Source organism: Rattus norvegicus, chromosome 11, assembly GCF_021556685.1.
Source record: "Rattus norvegicus strain SHRSP/BbbUtx chromosome 11, alternate assembly SHRSP_T2T, whole genome shotgun sequence".
Classification (NCBI taxonomy): domain Eukaryota; kingdom Metazoa; phylum Chordata; class Mammalia; order Rodentia; family Muridae; genus Rattus; species Rattus norvegicus.
Genome location: NC_141544.1, coordinates 82559205 through 82579441, shown reverse-complemented (window position 1 = coordinate 82579441; position 20237 = coordinate 82559205). Strand labels below are relative to the sequence as shown.

General features: G+C 44.2%; 1 protein-coding gene across 6 annotated transcripts in view; it reads right to left on the bottom strand.

The window, feature by feature from the left end:
* Senp5 (SUMO specific peptidase 5) overlaps positions 1–19505 on the bottom strand; it is a 35015-nt gene extending 15510 nt beyond the window's left edge. The window contains exons 1-7 of one of the 6 annotated variants that reach the window (XM_087575239.1): positions 19322–19505; positions 10518–10996; positions 6295–6498; positions 6016–6121; positions 5743–5881; positions 5511–5558; positions 1150–1227 (exon numbers count right to left, since the gene is read on the bottom strand). In XM_087575239.1, coding sequence (XP_087431365.1) covers positions 1150–1227; positions 5511–5558; positions 5743–5881; positions 6016–6104 — 354 coding nt within the window. In that variant the 5' untranslated portion in view covers positions 6105–6121; positions 6295–6498; positions 10518–10996; positions 19322–19505. 6 annotated transcript variants of the gene reach the window in all.
* Positions 19506–20237: the final 732 nt, after the last annotated feature.

Here is a 20237-nt window from a genome sequence, read left to right as displayed (position 1 = left end):
AGAGGCATTGGGCGGGATCAGAAACTCAAGGTCATTCTCAGCTATGAAGTGAATTCCAGGCCAGCTTGGGATGTTTAAAAGAAGAAATAAACCTTATTCATTGACTTAAGAGTCATTCTGGTTGGTTGGTTGGTTGGTTGGTTGGTTGGTTGGTTGGTTGGCTGGCTGGTTGGAGATAGGATCTCATTGTAAAGCCCTGGCTGGCCTGGAACTTGCTATGTAGGTCAGGCGTGGCCTTGAATTCACAGAAATCCACCTGCCTCTGCCTCCAGAGTGCTAGGATTAAAGGCCTGTGCCACCTCACTCAGCATCTTCTGAAAATAACAACAAAGCAGAGTCTCACACAGCCAGACTAGACCCACACTTCTGACCTTCCTACATCTTCACAGGCCTACAGAGTCCAGCTCAAACTCACTTCCTCCAATCCTCCCGACCACCTGAGAACGTGAGAAGTATGCCAGCTGCTGCCTACCAAGTGCTCAGGGGGCAGAGACAAGTGAGCAGTAGTGGGAGGTCAACACTGGCTACATACTGAGTGTGAGAACAGCTGGGAGTGTGAGAACAGCTGGGAGTGTGAGAACAGCTGGGAGTGTGAGAACAGCTGGGAGTGGGAGAACAGCTGGGAGTGGGAGAACAGCTGGAGCTACAAGTCTGAGGTCTTAAAAATTATTTCTACATTTATTATTTGAGTTTGAATTTACTGGTAATTCTGTCAAAATAACAAAAATATAGACTCTAAAGTTACATGGGAGGCTAAGCCAGGAACACTGCAAGTTGGAGACCAGTCTGAACTCCATTAATACTTGTAGCTCAGTGATAAAAGCACTTGGAAAACAAAGGTCCTAAAGTGAGGGGACTTTAGCTACTTAGCATTTTATACCAGTCAGCAACCTAAACAAGGTCAATGTCTTGTCCAAGTTGTCCAGCAGGCGAACAGTAATGCTACAATCATGGTGTTCCCCTCCTTACAATGTATTCTAATCCACAGACTCAAGAGTTTACTAGTGTCTTTTTTTCCAAACATTAAGATAGAAAAAACTAAACACTCTTATGAAGGTTCTAACTGACACCCTAATGTCAGTAAGTTCCCATCCTCCCACCAAGAGTAGGTTACCCGTTTCATATTCAGTACAAAAGGGAATAGAATACCTTCTTAGTCCATCTCTTAACTCCATTATAGCCTTTGGTTACCAGCTGTCTATGGAAAAAGCTGTTGAAGAAGTGGACCTAGAACAAACAGCAAACATAAATCAGCCAGGTTACACGATGCTGTACCCAGACTCAACTTCACAAGAAAATGGAAAGAGGAATGAAAAGTTTTTGTTGGTGTTTTTTATTTTTGGTTTGTTTTGTTTCTTTTTTGAGATAGTGTTTCTCTGTGCAGCCCTGTCTGTCCTGGAATCCCCTCTGTAGACTATGGCTGGCCTCAAACTCAGAGATGTGCCTGCCTCACGGGTGCTGGGATTAAAGTCATGGAGCACCATGCCTGGCGTTTTTGTAGCTCAGACTGACTGCGAACTCCACTGTAGCTAAAGATGGTACTGACTTTCTGATCCTCCCGTCTCTAAGTGTTAGGATTACAGATGTGTGCTGCCATGCCCAGTTTTTTTATGGTCCTAAGCAATCAAATCCAGGTTTTGTACCTACGAGGCAAGCACTCTTCTAACTAATCTACATTCCCAGGCCTTGATTTCCTCCTCATTTGTTTTGGTTTGTTTGTTTTTTGAGACAAGAACTTTCTATGCAGCCTTTGCTGACCTGGATATCATCACTATGTAGCTGGCCTCCAACTCACAGAGATTCACCTGACTGTTCCTCCTGACTGCGAAGATTAAAAACATTCACCCAAATCTGGCCAGGCCTAGATTTTTAATTAAAAAAAAAAAAAACTTTTAACTTAAAAAAAGGGGTGGAGCTGGAGAGATGGCTCAGTGGTTAAGAGCACTGGCTGCTCTTCGAGGGGTCCTGAGTTCAATTCCCAGCAACCACATGGTGGCTCACAACCATCTGTAGTGGGATCTGATTCTCTCTTCTGGTGTGCAACAAAGCACTCATATACATTAAAAAAAAAAAATCTTTAAAAAAAAAAAAAAAGGTGTGTGTGGCTAGAGAGAAGACTCAACAAATAGGAGCACTGGAGCACTGGCTGCTCTTCCAGAGGGACCCAGGTTCAATTCCCAGCAACGCACAACTGTCTATAACTCTAGTTTCAAGAGATCCAACACCTTTACAAAGACACACATGCAGAAAAACAAATTCGCGGGCTGGAGAGATGGCTCAGCGGTTAAGAGCGCCCGACTGCTCTTCCAGAGGTCATGAGTTCAATTCCCAGCAACCACATGGTGGCTCACAACCATCTGTAAAGAGATCTGATGCCCTCTTCTGGTGTATCTGAAGACAGCTACAGTGTACTTATATATAATAAATAAATAAATCTTTAAAAAAAAAAAAAAAAAAAAAAAAGAAAAACAAATTCGCTAAAAATAAAAATAAAAATAAGAATTAAAAATATAAAGAAGAGAGAGAGGAGGAAGGGAGGGAAAAGAAAGGAAGGAGGGAGGGAAAGGTCAGTCAAGAGGAAGAAAATACATTATATGGTTAATACAAGATTCTACTTCAAAGTTGCAGTAGCATTATTAGCATGCTTTTAATTCCAGCACTCTGGAAACACAGGCAGGAGGATCTCTGAGTTCGAGGCCAGCCTTGTCTACAGAGTGAGTTCCAGGACAGCCAGGGCAACACGGAGAAACCCTGTCTGGAAAACCAAAAAAAGAAAAAGAAATGACTGTCTTTTCAGGGTTGTTAGAGAGGAGAGAGTTTCCAAATTCATACCCTTCAGACTCGGTTAGTTTTATAATTCCTACCCTGGAATTTAAGGTAATCATTAACTCATTTTTTTTTCTTTTCCTTTTTTTTTCCGGCTGTCCTGGAACTCAGAAAGATGCACCTGCCTGTCTCTCGAGTGCTAGGATTAAAGGTGCCCACCACTGCCTGGTTGGCATAATCATTTCTCATCTATAAAAATTACTTTGGCCAAAAGAACCATGAGGTCTTACATGCTAAGCTTAGATTTCTTGTTTCTGTCTGTCTGTCATCCGAGGTAATGCTCATGCTATAGTCACTGCCACATCTTCAATGCTAGAGACTGCACACAGGCTCGTGGGTAGAGTAGATAAGAGCTCTAGTCCCACAGAGCATTCCCTCTAACTTTGACTCTCTTCAAGCATAAAACTTGTATCCCTGTGGTGCTTGTAATTCTCAGGCCAGAATAACATCATCTAGGAATGTAAAAATCTAAATTCTCAGCCTTTCTCACCTCCCAAGACCTAGTAAAGCTACATTCCTGGGTAGGTCATAGCAACCTCTTGTATATGCCCTTGAGAAAGTCTAAAGCAAATTCTTTTAAGAACTATGTAACCTGACATCGTAGCCTTTGCCTTTAATCCCATCACTGGAGAAAATGAGGCAGGAGGATCCCAAATCCAAGGCCAATATAGGATACACAGTGAACGCTGTTTCAAAGAGAGCTAGAAGCCCAGCACTTGGGAAGCAGATGCAGATGGATCTCTGAGTTTGAGGTCAGCCTGGCCTACATAGTAAGACCCTATCTCAAATAAGCAAACCAACAACTCTAAAGAACTGAGTGTAGTGGGTTACACCTCTAACCCCAGCATTTCTGCAGGGGCAGGAAGATGGCGTTAAGTTCAATGCCAGCTGACCTACAGTAGTGAGTTCCAGGGCAGCCAGAGCTATACAAAAGATCCTGTCACAAAAATCCAAAAAAACAAAACAAAACAAAGAATCATTCTGCTTACTATTGGAATTAATCAATCAGTGAATTAATTTCATTTTTTTAATCTCTAGCCTCCCGAGTGCTGGGATAAAGTTGTTCACTGCCATGCCCAGCCATAACTGTTTTCTTAAAAGAAAGATAAAGGGCAAAGAGGCAGAAAGATCTCTGGGAGTTCAAAGACATCCTAGTCTACATAGTGAGCTCCAAGAAAGTCAGGACTACATAGAGAGACCTTATCTTAAACAAAAGCAATAAAAAAACTAAATTAAATTACTTAAAAGTTAAAGGATCTGGGCTTGGGGATTTAGCTCAGTGGTAGAGCGCTTGCCTAGCAAAAGCAAGACCCTGGGTTGCGTCCTCAGCTCAAAAAAAAAAAAAAAAAAAAAAAGAAAGAAAGAAAAAGTTAAAGGGTCTGAATTTAAATTAAATGCTCAAGGGTTTTCCTCAATTTTTTTTTTTTTTTAACTCAGGCACAAGTACACGTGCCATAGTATGTCAGCAGAAGCCAGAAGACACTTAAGACGCTTCTGTGGAAAGCATGTGGGCCTCAGGGATTGATCGCAGATTGTCAGGTCTTTGGAGTCATCTTGTTGGCAATCTCTTTAAAAAAACAGACAGCCTGGGGCTGGAGAGATGGCGCAGTGGTTAAGAGCACTGGCTGCTCCTCCAGAGGTTCTCAGTTCCCAGCACCCACATGGAGGCTCACAGCCATCTGTAGTGGGATCTGACGCCCCCTTCTGGCCTGCAGGTGTACATATAGATAGAGCACTCACAGAAACTAAATGAATCTTAAAAAAAAAGACAGCCCACTCTGAAGCACAGGCTGACCTCAAAGTCATCACATTTGCATCAGGTGAGCTACTCAAAGAAACTGAAAATGGATTACTACCTTACACATTCAAAGAGAGTAAGACGAAGTTTTATTTATTAAGATTTTTTTTTTATGGGGTTGAGGATTTAGCTCAGTGGTAGAGCGCTTGCCTAGCAAGCGCAAGGCCCTGGGTTTGGTCCTCAGCTCCGGGAAAAAAAAAAAAGATTTTTTTTTTATGTTCATGAGGGCTTTGCCTACATTATACAAATGTATATCCAGTACCAACAGAGATCAGAAGAGGGCATCGGATCTCTTGAAACTGGGGTTACAGACAGTTGTGAGCCACACTGTGGGTACAAGGAATGAAACCCAAGTCCCTTGCAAAATTAACCAGTGCATTTAAACACTGAGCCATCTCTCAGCCCCAAGACTAAGTTTTATTTAAAGTCTGTAATAATCCTCGTTGGACATCTTTAAACTAAAAAAAAAAAAGGCTCCGTGAAAACATACGCAACTAAATAAGGAAGAAAATATGGGCACTGTGATTTTTTTAATCAAAAATGGATTTTTGGTTTTGTGTTCTTGAAACAGGGTCTCACGAAGCCCATGCTGGCTGGCCTCAAACTTATTATGTAGCCAAGGAGCGTCCTGCCCCCACCTCCTAAAGTGCTAGGATATAAGGTTAGGTATGTGATCAGTCAGCTTAAACAAAAATGATCTGGAGAAAACATGGCAGAGCCCAATGCACAGTGCAATGCATAATCCAAGTCATGTAATCTATGGAATGTGGAATAATTACACACTGTTGAAAAGCTAGACAAACAGAAGAGCAACCCACAGTGATACTAACAACCACCACACCACCAACAACACACGGACGCTCGTAAAGAGAAAGCTCCCACTCACCTTGTCGGGGACTGCATCCATTATCAGCTCGCCATACATATTAATAACCTGTAAGAAATAAAGCCAGCTGATTAACCTGCACGGTTCAGAGCACGCCCAGCAGGGGGAGGAGCCTGTTGAATGTAGCAAAGGTAACAAGTCTTGTTTCTAGAGATAAATAGGAAGCCAGCCCAAAAGATTACTGGCCGACATCCTGTACAAGTTTCTACCCTGAGAACCCACGAGCACTAACCTGGTCATTCAACCAATTCTGACCATCCAAAGTTGCCAGGTCGTCCATATCCAGCATGTGCTTGTTGTAGAAGATTCGGAAGTTACACTTTTGATGTCTGGCCCGGTAGTTTGTTATTTCCCTATTGATAAATGGTTTTCTAAAACAGATTTTAAAAGAAAAAGTTAAAATGAAATGCATTTTATTCAATATATAACTGTCTCTTTTCTTAAGGGAAAAGTCACGTATGGCAGTAATATCTTTAAGGGCTTAACTTTAGCACCACTGACATACCTATTAGAAAAGTCTTCATTAAAGACATCTTTTAATCTCCCAAGGACATCTTTCTCACTGAGTGGGACCAGACTTCCATACTTTTTCATAACCTCGTCTAGGAACCCTTACATAAAGGAAAAAAAAAAATGGAAGTTTTTTTTCAGCAAAGTTGTTTTCATAACACATACTCACATCTATTACAGACAGCAGAGAACCATAATCTGTAAAATCAGTTACATCATTTAAACAATAGGTGTTCTGAACCTTCACCACTATAACCCAGCAAGATATACTCACCGCATTTTGTGTTGTTTCAGCTGATCTTAGTCAAAAGCTGGGCAAGCAATCAGGGGCATCGGAGGAGGGTGTCCATGTGTTGCAGGTGTGTGCCACCATACCCAGCTCATCCAGTATTTCTAAACTACTGACACACTCCAGAGTGGCTAGTGAAGAGTAATGTTTCCACAGTGAGACATTGAAGAAACCTCTCCTTTAGGACTCCTAAAAACCCAAGCACAGGGATAAGCTCCTGTGCTGCCAGCTCCTGGAGAGGCTGAGGCCCAGATCTCTTGGGCACAGGAATTCTGGGCTAGCCAGCTGTGGTTTAAGAATGTTCCTAACAGGCTATTTGTTGGAAGAAGTGTGTCACTGTGGTTGGGTCTGAGTTTCAAAAGCCCATTCTAAGCCCAGTGTCTCTCGCCTGCAGCCTTCAGTGGGTGTGTAGAGCTCTCAGCTCCTTTCCCAGCACTGCCTGCATGCATGCCGCCTTGCTCCCTGTAATGATAATGGACTAAACCTCTAAACTGTAAGCCAGCAGCAGCTAAGCACTTTTCTTTCATAAGCACTACCTTGGTCAGGTTCTCACACTTCACACCAATACAACAGTGACTAAGACACCATGGTAACAAGATGTTACCTCTTAGACAGAGCGCTTAGAAGATGAGCGCTAGGGGTTGGGGATTTGGCTCAGTGGTAGAGTGCTTGCCTAGCAAGCGCAAAGCCCTGGGTTTGGTCCCCAGCTCAAAAAAAAAAAAAAAGAAGAAGAAGATGAGTGCTAATTATCTGGTTAAATGTCTTTTCTCCCCTAGTAGTTAAAGGAGCAGTTTATTTAAAAAAGAGAAAAAAATAAAATTGGTAAGATCATTATCACTGTATTATTGCAACTTGATTGTTTAGTTTGGTTTTTGGAGACAGGGTTCCTCTGTATAGCTCTGGCTGTCCTGGAACTGGCTGTGTAGACCAGGTTAGCCTTGAGATCCATCTGCGTCTGCCTCTTGATGTTACTCAGCCTCAGTGGCACATGCCTGCAAAATCCCAGCAGCCTTCAGGAGGCCGGCCTCATCTACACAGTGACTCGCAGACGACATGGTGAGACCTTATTGCCAAACAAACAGCAAACCTACTAAAGTCCCTCATGGCACTGACTAACCCCGTACGGTAAATTTAACAGGAACAGTGAGCGAGGCCTTTCCCTCCACGCTGCCTAGGCTGGCCCTCAGATCCTCCCACCTCGGCCTCCACAGTGGCTGGGATCATGGACCAGGTCGAGCTCTAGAGAGGCCTCTTTTAAAACTGGGAATAACATTTTTAAAAACATTTTTTACTGTTTAGCTGTGGTACAAGAGATCAAGCTCTAGGCCTGATACATGGTGGGCAAGAGTTCTACTATTTGAGCTTTATCTATAGCCAAGGAAAATAGAATTTCTATAAGGAGACTTTCAGCCTGATTTAAGGCAGTCTTCAAGTCAACTTATGAATGTACTCATTTATTGGTCTCCATGATGGCAAAAGTCCCCAGGAAATAAAACCCCAACATTACTTCTGAACAGTAACAAAGCAACTGAAGGCGGCTTAGCAGAAGCAGAGCAGGATTTTGGGATGAGGCTGTAAAGGGAGAACAGCAGCCTATCCAGCTAACAAGTGATTGGCTATTGTAGGACTCATACCCAATTCCTTCTGTGGAAACACACAATGGTTTCTGCCAGGCTATCGATTCAGAGGGGAAAGTACTGTGCTGTACTGAGAGAGAAGCAAAGATGAAGGCCTGTATTTCCCGTCACACTCCCATCAGAGAGGCCCCTAACCTTTGTAATGCTGGAACCGAAGGCAGGGCCCCAAACATGCTAGACAAATCACAGTCTTGCCTCCCCCTTTATTATTTTACTTTTATTACATTCGTTCACTGTGTGTGTGTGTACAGTGAGGTACACGTGCAAATAGCACACACACAGAGGTCAGAGGACATGTGGGAGACGGTTCTCTCCTCCCCCATGTGAGTTCCAGAGACTGCACTCAGGTCCCAGGCCTGGCAGTGTCTTTACCCAGTGGACCATCTGCCAAGCCCAGCCCTGGTCTCGTGAAATCATTATCTCTGATTCTCCGCCCAAGTCTACCTGGAGGTTCTAGGCTAAGAACAAAGCACATAATATTTTAAAATTTTTTATTATTCTATGTGTATGGGTGCTTCGTCTGTATACCACGTGTATGCCTAATGCCCACTGAGGCCAGAAGAGGGCCTCAAAACCCATGGATCTGGAGTTACAGATGTTCCTGAGCTGTCACGTGGGTACTAGGCACTGATCCTGGATCCTCTGTATGGTCATCCAGGGCTGTTAACCACGAAGCTGATTCTCCAGCCCTGAGAGCATATACTTTTGCTATATTCCTGGCCTTCATATCTTAATAGTTATCTTGTTTCTATACAGTGGTCTTATTTCTACATGAAAAAAAAAAATGGCCCCAACAGAAATCAGGAAACCTTAACATTTGAGAAGATTGCATTTAGGCAAGAAATTAAATATAGGTGGAAAGAGAATACTGACTGCACAAAGTTGTACTCTGACCTTCACATGGACACGGTGACACGCACACCGACACAGAAACATCATGTATGTATGTACAATAATAAAATAATAAAAATAAAAATTTTAAATTGTTTTAAACTGTAATAAGTTTGGAGAGCTGGCTCAGAGGTTAAGAGAGTATAGTATTCTTCAGAGGACTACCGTTTAGTTCTCAGAACCCTTACTCAATGTTTGAGGCCAGACTGGGCTACCTAAAACTCTGTCTAAAAACAAAGACACCCAATCTTAAAACCCAACAACATAAAATTCTCATCTGTAATCTGTAAGCCTGGTAAAACTTAAGTTTAAACCAGTTCTTCTTGAAAGGTAATTTGGCCATTCTCTTACATTATAAGTACCAATAATACTCTTTTAGCAGCAATTTGAATGACAATTTAACTTACAGGAACAAATGCATAAGAGAATTCGTTGCATCCTTACAGCAAAATCAATGCAAGTGTTCATCGCAAACTGAGCAGGGAACTAAGCAACATCTACATAATGGAGCAGAGTAAAAGGCATCACAGAATCTAACGGTTTAAAGGGAAAGCCTTGTGTGGGCGGTAAAACCAAGACCCTGGGAAGGGCAGCATACAGCAAGTACGGGCAACAAGGAACAGTGCATACCAGAAAGGCAGGTCGAGAGCTGCTCATCATCCACGGGAGACGCTGTCTGGCCACTCTTGCCACCTGCCACTTGGTTTTCTACTTTGAGCTCACTGCACACCAAGGGAGCATCCAGTGGACTCTTACAGTAAGGGTGGTCCAGCAGTTTCGAACTAAGAATGTTCTGCCTGAGAGACCCATCCTCCTCCATCTGGAAGTTCTCGTTCTGAGCGGGCTCCTCAGACACAGGCCCATCTACACTACTCACAGATTCGTCTGCTCCAGACACTGACAGCTTCACTCCGTCATCGCTGACAGCACTTGTCCCGCTTTCCTGCCCCAGAGTCATAAGAGCTCTTTCAGTTCCCGGAGTGAAGTTGTCACTAGAAGGATGTCCCATCAAAGGGATTTCATGAATTTGCTCTGTACACTCCCACTTAGGAGAAGAGGATGGCTGGTCCCAAGTGTATGTGGTGCTGCCATTCTGCTGGTCAGGGAATGCTGCATCTAAACCATGCTCTTTGTCCAAGGCAGGACTTTCTTTAGTGTGGCCATCAGGCACGTGACAGTTTTTTCCCTTCACCACAGCACTACTGTCCATGTCTGGAAAGTATGGCTGACACCGACAAGGGTCTTTAGGTTCTAGGGAAGGGACTGGGCTGCAATCGCCACCCTCAGTGTTGTTATCCCTAAAGTTCTCTTGATGGTCCCCAGTGACCTTCTGCACCCAGCTTCGCTGGGCTTTTCTTAGCTTGCAAACTCTGCTTTTCGTTCTGAAGTGCTGGGATCTGAAAATCCTATACCGAAATCTAATCATGGATAGTTTCTCATACATCATAAGAGACACTTTGACTCTTCGATGTTGGTTAGGTTGGAACTTTTTTGGAATCAGGGGTCTCCTGTTCCTGTGGTGCTCTAGCCCTTGGTAGCAGCCATAACAAACTCGTTTTCTATGTTTGTTCAAAACCACAGTCTTGCCACTGTCACTTGGACTTTGGCTCTCCCCATTGAACTTCATGGGAAAGTCTGAAGCTTGTGGGTCCGTGCTAGGTTTGTGACCATTGGCCTTACCTAAAACAGTATTTGCCGACAAGCCAGTAACTGCCTTCAGAAGGCTTTTCTCTCTGCAGTATTCACGGCCCAAGTTCTTTGCTGAAGAAAGTAATTTATCTGCTTGGAGTTTCAGGAGACTCCTGGAGGAGGAAATGAAGTGCTTAGTGTCCTTTCTTTTCACTTTGGCATACAAAGAACTAACATTTTGAGTGGCCACTCCAGACTTGGTCTTTGAACAAAGTGGTACATCCTGGGTCCATGTTTTCTGGATGTGAAGACCCCTCTTATTACACTGGAAATGCTTCGACTGCCGATGCCAAACAACTGGCCTTCCCAGCTTAGCTTTCAGAAAGCACAAGTTTTGGGGAAAATAGAGTTTCTTAAAGCCTCCAAATCCCGCATTCCATTTCTCAGAAAAGGCTAAGTGAATTCCTTTCTTCCATAGAATTTTCTTCTGTTTTTTCATTTTTCTGATGCATAATGAGAATTGGATGTAACTATAAAAGAAAACAAAATGTAAAGAAAATTTAAATTTCAATGTAAGTATAATGTCATAAAGACATGTAGCAGTTAAGATCAAAACACAAAAAAGAATCTGTGCATTTCAATTTATTCTGTCAGCTATAAGGAAATCCTACCTGACCAAGATACCCACTGCAAGATCCGGGAAGAAGGAAGGCATAGCATTTAATAAGACCTCATTTTCTCTATACCTGGTTCTGGTGGAGATGTTTCTAGACCATTTCTGGCAAGGTATGGTCACACAGGCCTCTAATCCCAGCATTCGGGAAGCTAAGGCTGGGTGGACCTCAGTCTCTGAGTTCCAGACCAGCCTGCTCTACCAAGTCAGCCAGACACCTTGTAACAAAGACTTCCGCAGTATGCACTGATTTTTGTTTTGGGGATTTTCCTTGTCTGCACATAAATACACTTCACCTGAATGTATACAGGTTCACCACTTTCCATGTCTGCTGCCTGTGGAGGCCAGAGGAGGACTCTGGGTTCCTGGAACTGTCATTAAGAACAGTTGTGAGCTACCATGTGGATGCTAGAACTGAACGCAGGTCCTCTGCAAAAGCAACAAGTCAACTGCTAAGCCATTCCTAATCCACGGTATCAGTTTCTAACAGAACACACAAGGCAAAAATAACCACAAGGTGTCAGTACTTGAGCTACCCTGGCAGCCATAGAATTGCTAGCACTGACTCGGTGTTCTCAATTGTAAAGGGAAAGATAGTAAAGAAGAGGACCAAACACCGCTTCAGACGGAGTCCATAGCTACTAATTTGGTCCACATAGTCATCACCCTCAAGGAGACCAGGCTCCACTTTTACAGTCAGAGTCTAAGTGTCTATAAAGGAACAGGACTTCATCAGGTGCTTTCATATAAGGACTGAGGACAAATACAAGTGCACACAGAATTTCAGGAATAGCTGACAGGGGTAAAAGATGAGGGGAATGAGTGAGATTAGCCATGAAGCTGGAGGTATGGTCAACACCAGCCCAGCAAGCACAGGCCCTATGTTCAATACTCAGACCTGGTGGAGCTGGAGACAGACTATTTGCCCAGCACGCATGAAGATTTGATTCAATCCCCAACATAAAACCAATCATGAAGGCACGCACGCACACACACACCCCTCAACACCAACACTCAAGAGAATGAAGAAGAAAGATCAGAAGTTCAAGGCCTGTGGGCAAGGGTCATCAACAGTCTTCCAGATATGAACCACTCAAGCCACAACCTACCAGGCCAGATGTGTCCACAGGAGCAATAAGGACACAAAAGTTATGAGGATACCAGACAATTCCCAGTGAGATTTGAGGCGTGTCCCCAAGAGAAAGGCATAGACCTGGACAAACCCCATGACTGGGGAGGTGACAGGCCCTACAAGTAGCCAGACTTGGGGGTATATACCTTTAACCTCAGCAGAGGCTGGAGATCTCAAGAGCTCAAATTGCTAATTAGCTCAAGGCCAGCCTGGTCTACATTGCAAGTTCCAGGTCACCAAGGCTACACAGTGAGACCTTGTTTCAAAAAATAAAAAGCAACTGAATGAGTACCACTTAGCAGGTCAAAGAGCTAAAACCTAAGGCCATGAAGCAATAAGCTACAGGATGTGCGAAAGGCCCTAAATTAGAAGTAACAAATACCTCTGAAGGTTAGGAATATGGATGGCGCTGAGAAAGGAAGGTCACATAGTGAGACCCGTCCCTCCCCCCCACCCCACCCTACCCCCCACAAAAAGGATTAACTACCAAGAATCACCAGACCTGAGGAAGGAAAGTAAACCAAAACAATGTTACAGGAAAACGCAAAATCCACAGACAGAAGGAAAGGCAATGTGAGCAGAGCAACAGCTACAATCCCAGGAATGCAAGTGGCCACCCAAAACTACAAGAAGGGAAGAACAGCTTCTCCAAAAGAACCTGCAAAGAGAACACAGCCCTGCAGACATGGCCCTACCGACACCCTATTTTGACTCAGTAAGACTATGGCAAAAAACGGAGCAAAATATTTTTTATTTTTATTTGTTTAAAGGAACAACCAAGGGTTGGAGAAATGGCTCAGCACGTAACAGCACCGGCTGTTCTTCTAGAGAACTCAAATGTGGTTTCTAGCACCCATGTCTAACAGCTTACAACTGCTATAACATAAGCTCTAGAGGAAGCGACACCTCTTTCTCTGCTGACACCTGCACTCATGTGCACACAGCCATACACATAAACATAAATATTTCTTAAATGAACAATCAAGACACTGGCGAGATGGCTCAGCAGCTAAAGCACTTGCTCTTCTTGCAGAGAACCCAGGTTCAGTTCCCAGGACCCACTTGGCAGCCTGCAACCACTCCTAACTCCAGCTCCAGGAAACCCAAGGCTCTTTTCTGGACTCTGCACGCACTGGGCATGTATGTAGTGCACATACACAATGCTGGCAAAAAAACCTCACTTAGAATAAAAATATTTATAAATATATTTTTTAAAAGAAAAATCATCTCTGAGTTCGAGGCCAGCCTGGTCTACAATCTACGGAGTAATCCTGTCTAGAAGAACAAAACACAACAACAAAAAAATTCTACCTGAAAAGGCACCTCAGGCACCAAGGAAGAGCCTAATTTAGTTCCACCCAACACCAACAGGTACAAAGTGGGCTGTCCTTGGGCAGAAGGCAACTATACTGTCATCTAGTTCTAGCTGCATACAGATGAGTCTCAGGCGGGCCAACTGTGGAGGAGCCATTCCAAGTTGGAGCTCCACTGGCTAGCCCACTGAGCCCCTGCATTAACTTCAGAATGTGAAATGTCTTGTCTCTAAAGACTAAGCATTGCACTGGTTCCTTCTATCAACTAACATACATACATACACACACACACACACACACACACACACACACACACACACACACACACACACACACACAGAGAGAGAGAGAGAGAGGAGAGAGAGAGAGAGAGAGAGAGAGAGAGAGAGACCGACCAAGACCACCATAAAGATTAGAAGATTCAAAACACAACTTGGGGCTGGAGAGATGGCTCAGCAGTTAGAGCACTGACTGCTCTTCCAGAGGTCCTGAGTTCAATTCTCAGCAACCACATGGTGGCTCACAACCATTTGTAATGGGATCCGATGCCCTCTTCTGGCCTGTCTGAAGAGAGTAACATTGTACTAACATAAAATAAAACTTAAAAAAATGATTTAAAAAAAAGAAAACATGGGGTTGGGGATTTAGCTCAGTGGTAGAGCATTTGCCTAGCAAGCGCAAGGCCCTGAGTTGGGTCCCCAGCTCCGGAAAAACAAACAAACAAAAAAAAAAAAAAAAAGAAAGAAAACACAACAATTGCATCAATGAAAACTTTATAAAAAGCTTAACAAGTCATAATATATAAAATGTTCATATTCCTAATACATAAAGAACTCTTAAAGAAAGGACAAACCAGGCAATGGCCTTTAATCCCAGTGCTTGGGAGGCAGAGGGCAGTTGGGACTTCAGTGTTCCAGACCGCCATGGGCTACAGAGTAAGTTCCAGGGCAGCTAGGGCTGCACAGAAAAACACTATTTCAACAAACAATCAAATAAACAAATCCAACAAACAAAAAAAGACAAAAGGCTTGATAACCTAATGAGGAAAATCCATAAGGAGGCAACTCAAAAATATTTCCAAATTACCCTTAAACATAAAAAAAAAAAAAAAAGTTCAGCTTCACTCCCCCCACCCAGGGTTTCTTTCTGTAGCCCTATCATGGAACTCACTTTGTAGACCAGGCTAACCTGGAATTCACAAAGATTCACCTACATCTGCCTCCCAACTGCTGGGATCGAAGGTGAGTGTACCACAGCCAGCTCAACTTTACCCTTAACAAAAGAGGCCAACGATCTGGGGCTATGCTCAAAGACAGTGTTAATTCGCATGTGTCAACCTCCTAGGTGTCATCAGCACTGCCAAAGAAAAGAAACGCTGGGGCTGGAGAGATGGCTCAGTGGTTAAGAGCTCCGACTGCTCTTCCAGAGGTCATGAGTTCAATTCCCAGCAACCACATGGTGGCTCACAACCATTTATAAAGAGATCAGATGTCCTCTTCTGGTGTATCTGAAGACAGCTACAGTGTACTTATATATAATAAATAAATAAATCTTAAAAAAAAAAAAGAAAAGAAACGCTGTAGCACATCCTCAGACGTTAAGTTACTTTCTTAACAGCAGAGCAGCACCAGCCAAAAGTTACTTTCTGTTTTGAAGGTATCACTCTGTAGTCCAAACCTACCTCAAATTAAAAATCCCCCCCCCCCCGCCTCTGCCACCCAACTGAAAAAGGCATTTTCATACTCTGCTGATAGAATTCCAAACTGATGTAATCATTTTGGAAGAGAATTGAGAAGATTTTTATAAAAGCCACAAAATTATTTATCCTTAATCTGGCAGCCCCACTTTAAGTAATTTAAACTGGAGACACAGCGGTGATAATGATGAAAAGGCTCTGTTGAAACATTGTTTATAATAGCAAATAGCCAACCAATGCCCACGGGCAAAAGCAGGCTGAATAAACTACTTATCTGTGTGAAGAATGAAGCTTCACTGGAGCAAGGATTCTCTAGCACTCAGCACACAGTGATTTACAGAATGGAGCCTTAGAGGAAGAGAGCAAAGTTCACAGGTGGGGAGGAGGCAGAAATGAGGAGGGGAGGGACACTATCTGAATGTCCTTTCCCTACTGGTCTGGCTTTAGGTCCAAGCTAATGCTTCATACTTAAGTGAACCTGGCCTGCTTGCTTTCTTTTCCTTTTTGCAGTACTGGAGAATTAAACTGGGACCAGTGCTCAGCGAGTACTCTGCTGATGGGCTACATCTCTTAGCCTCTGAATCTCAAAAATAACGAACAGCAATCACACATTAAAAGCAGAAAATTGACAGTTTTAGAAAACAATATTCTGACTACATGCTCAAGAGCTAAAGACAAAGACTACACACAGGTATTATACAATGCATACAAAATTGGCTTTTTCATAGAAGTAGGAGTCCATTTGGTATTATCAGTATTCTAAAATTGAGTAAATAAGTAAAATGTGTGGTGGGTAATTAAAGCTAGACTTTCCACCACTAGCAAAACAATGAATTGTGAAATGCTGCTGCTACTGCTGCTGCTGCTGCTGCTGCTGCTGCTGTTGATGGAGGAGGACGAGGAGGAGGAGGAGGGCAGAACTGGAGGCACCTCTATGAACTCAGTGTTTAATAGAGATAAGGAAGTATACATACACTTAAATATTTTTGACTGTCAATGAAACAACACAATTCCAATAAAAAGTGAACATCCTAACAACCAGATCTTGGTTTCTAAATGTAGCTGTATACTGAGAGAAATAGCTAAACTCAGCATGGTGACTCAAGCTTGAAGTCCCAGCGCTCTGGAGGCTGAGACAGGAGCATAGGAAGTCAATGTCATCCCTAGTTCTATAGCCCATTGGAAGGCCAACTTGAACTACAGGAGACTGTCTTAGAAACAAAACAAAAACCTAGAACTGGACAGAGAAAATAAAAGAAAAGATAAACCTAAAATATCACTGTGGTGCCAGAATATACACTGGAACCTGAAAATAATGTCATGTCAAAAAGACGTGAAATCTCACGATCCACAAAAATCCACTGAGCAACCAAATATTTGATGGTTAGAATCCAAGCATAAAACAAATACCCTGTGTGGGTGTGTGAGAGAGAGTCTCACCATATAGCCTTGGCTTGCATAGAATTTCCTATGTAGACCACAGTGACCTCAAACTCATAGAGATTAGCTTGTTTCTGCCTCTGGAGCGTTGGGATTAAAGGAATGTATCACTATGCCTGGTATAATTTTGAAGGGTAGAAAAACAGGTAGAAGGGACATCTTCCTTTCATATAATTTCAAATAAAAGAATATACAGAATGAGTGAAAGAAATAGAAAAAAATAAGAACCACAACTCTTCTTTGGTTTATTTTGTTTTTGGTTGTGAGCCTAGCCTTTAACAGCTGAGCCATCTCTCCAGCCCACAACTCTTCTTAAAAGTAACAGATGCGGCTGGAGAGATGGCTCAGTGGTTAAGAGCACTGATTGCTCTTCCAGAGGTCCTGAGTTCAAATCCCAGTGGCCACATGGTGCTCACAACCATCTGTAATGGAATCTGATGCCCTCTTCTGATGTGTCTGAAGACAGCTACAGTGTACTTATAAATAATAAATAAGTAAATCTTTAAAAAAAAAAAAAAAGGAACAGATGCAGCCAGATGAGGCCATACTCCTGAAATCCAGTGGGCAGGAGGCTGGGGCAGGACTTTCACTAAGTAGCCAGACTCTAAGGGGAAAAGCAAGGGGAGGGGATGTCTAGGAGATTGCTCAGTGGGAGAAATGTTGGCTGCACAAACATTAAGACCTGATTGTGTGTCCCAGGACTCACATAAAAGCCCAGCCCAGCAATACATTTCTATAATCCCAGGGCCAGGTAGGGATAAAAGACAGACTCCTGGGGCTTGATGGTCAACCAGCCAGCCAAATGGGTGAGTTCCAAGTTTAATGAGACCCTGCCTCAGTAAATAGAGTGGAGAATTCCCATTACACACTTCCGCACAGGCAAGGGTGCCCCTCCACACACAAGTGGAAATTAGAAAACAATGGAGAGGTGTCTTTGAAACTCTGAGGGAAAACTATTTTCAACAAGAGAATTTTAGGCCCTCCTGAAAACTAGTGAGAACAGAAAAAGGGTTTCAGAGAGGTGATTTATGAAAGCACGTACTTCCCATAAACCCTTCGGAGAGCCACGAGACAAGAAGTACCACGACAAAATGAGGAAGGAAATCAGGAAGACATGAGACCAGGCTCAGCATTTGCCTGGCATATGCGATGCTAGTGTTCACTCCACAGCACTTGAAGATGGTAATAAAAGGAGAGGTGGGGAGAAAGGCAAAGGAAACTAACACAAAAGGCAGGCAGGGGCCCTGCTCCTAACAGAAACTAAAGTAGGCATGCTCGGGGATGGCTCAGTGGCTAAGCACCTGGTCGGCACACACATGGTAACTCACAACCATTCGTAACATCCAGGGGACCCATCACCCTCTCCTGATCTCCACAGGCACCACACAAGCATGTGGAACACAGACAGACAGGCAAAATATTCATGCACTTTTTTTTCCCTAAAAGAAAATGGGGGTGTGAGGGGGGCTGAGAGAGCAAAAAAAAAAAGATGCACAAACTGGGCTTGTGATCCCAGCATTTGCGAGGCCAAGACGGGGAATCATTGCGAGTTCAAGGCCAGCCTAAGCTACAAAGCAAACTGTCAGCCTGAGCTACACAAGAAATGTCTTAGAAGCAGAGTACAGGATTCTAAGATTAGGTGCAAAGACTCCTAAATGGGACGAGACATAAGTCGGGCATCTTCCAGGCAGATGCTTTTCTAAAGGCCTAGCACACAATTACCATCTCATGAGAGAAACTGCTAAGTTACTCTTCTCACACCAGTGCTTTATCGATAAGCACAAAGCATCTGAGTGCCTAGGTTTCTTGGATGCTGCACACTCAAAGCACAGATTGCAGTTAAGTTCCAACCACACAGGATTCTGAGCTCCCTCCTGGCAGCCCTCTCCATACCAAGCTTATTCTGGACAAAAGGCAAAAGCATAATTAGGAATGCGCCGTGTGTCCTGGATATTCTTAAACGGCGTTTTAACTAGATCCTCAAAGAATTTCATTCAGTATTTCGACTAATTTGTATTGGTATAAGAACATGCCTACGTCCAGGCGGTGAACTAAAAACAATACCAAATGGCTAGACCTTCAACTCAGCTTCTCGGGACTCTTAAGTACAAACTCCCATGACCTTTCTGCATCCCACTTCTCCCAATAGAACGGCCCACAGTGGGTTAATGAACCTCATCATGGGGTTAATACTACCCAGTACAGATAGAATTTTAAAAAAAGTAGCTTCCCACCATCCTGAAGCCCAAGGGTACCATGCACAAGCAGGTTGGGAAGGAACCAAAGCATGGAGCAAGCAGAGCTGTCGGGTCAACTCAAACCCCTACACTTCCGACTCCGCAGGAGCTGGGAGGCTGACAACGATCTTCAGGCAAGGCTTTCCCCGACTTCGAAAGGAACGGCCCGGGGAAGAGGGGTTTCTGGCGGTCTGGATTTCGAGGTTTGCACTGCAAAGGAAGGAAGAGGGCCGCGGTCCCGGGAGACCAGCGCCCACTAGGCGGCCTGCATGCGGGCCTCGGGCGGCGCTGAGCTGGCGCGGGGAAGGGCTGGTCAGCAGCCCTGCGGACGTCTCCTAGCCTGGGCTGTCCTGCTCCCGCTTACCTACTTTCTTTGCTCCCGGCACCTAATCTTCTGCCTGGACGAACGCTGCAGCGTCTGGGACCGCTGCCTCGCCCTCGCCCACGCCCACGCCCGGAGAAGCCAGGCCAGCGACCGGGGCTCCGGCCTGCTTTCGGCCGGCGAGGCGGCCCAGCTTCCTCCCAGCAGCAGCGCGACACCGGCGCCTGCCTTTCGCGTCACCTCCTTCCTTGCCCTTCCGCCAGAAGCTCCGCCCACCCCTTGTGCGAAGGGCGTGACTAGGGCGTTAACCTCTAGACTCTGTGTGCACTCTTGTTCCTAAAATCCTGGCTCTGCAAGGGCAGGTATTGGGGAAACTGCAATCTTGAGAGGCCCAGGAGCCACAAAGCAGGTTTCCTAATTCCGGTCATCAGCTCTCCTCAAGCTTTTACCGTCAGAAAGGCTAACCACAGCTGATGTCCAATCCACTGAGCCCTCACATTCCTGCTCTGGACTGCAGTAAAAGGACAGGCCTAGGCTTTCCCACTTCACTTTCCCATTTGATCTTACCCGTTGGTCATGTAATTTGCTTCTTTAACATTTCCCCAGGAGGGTAGAGCCTTCCTCTCGATCATAACTGGCCTACCCGAACTCAAGACGTTTCCTCTTTCTGGTAGGGCATTTCAGTATCTATCCTGTGAGCCATTTGTTGAAAGATAGGGTCTCACTATGCAGCACTTGACTAGCCTCAAACTTGGATCCTCCTGCCTCAGCCTCCTGAGCTAATGGTGTGTACCACAGGTAACTCATACAACTCAATAAAACAGTTGCAGAAATCTTTCTAGAATAAGCACTCCCAACACCAATGAGAGAGGAAAAGGAGCGGCCCCCGGTGAAGGTAAGCCAGGACAGCTCCTGAAAGGTTTTGATCCCAGGTCCAGTTCGTATATTTACTCACTTT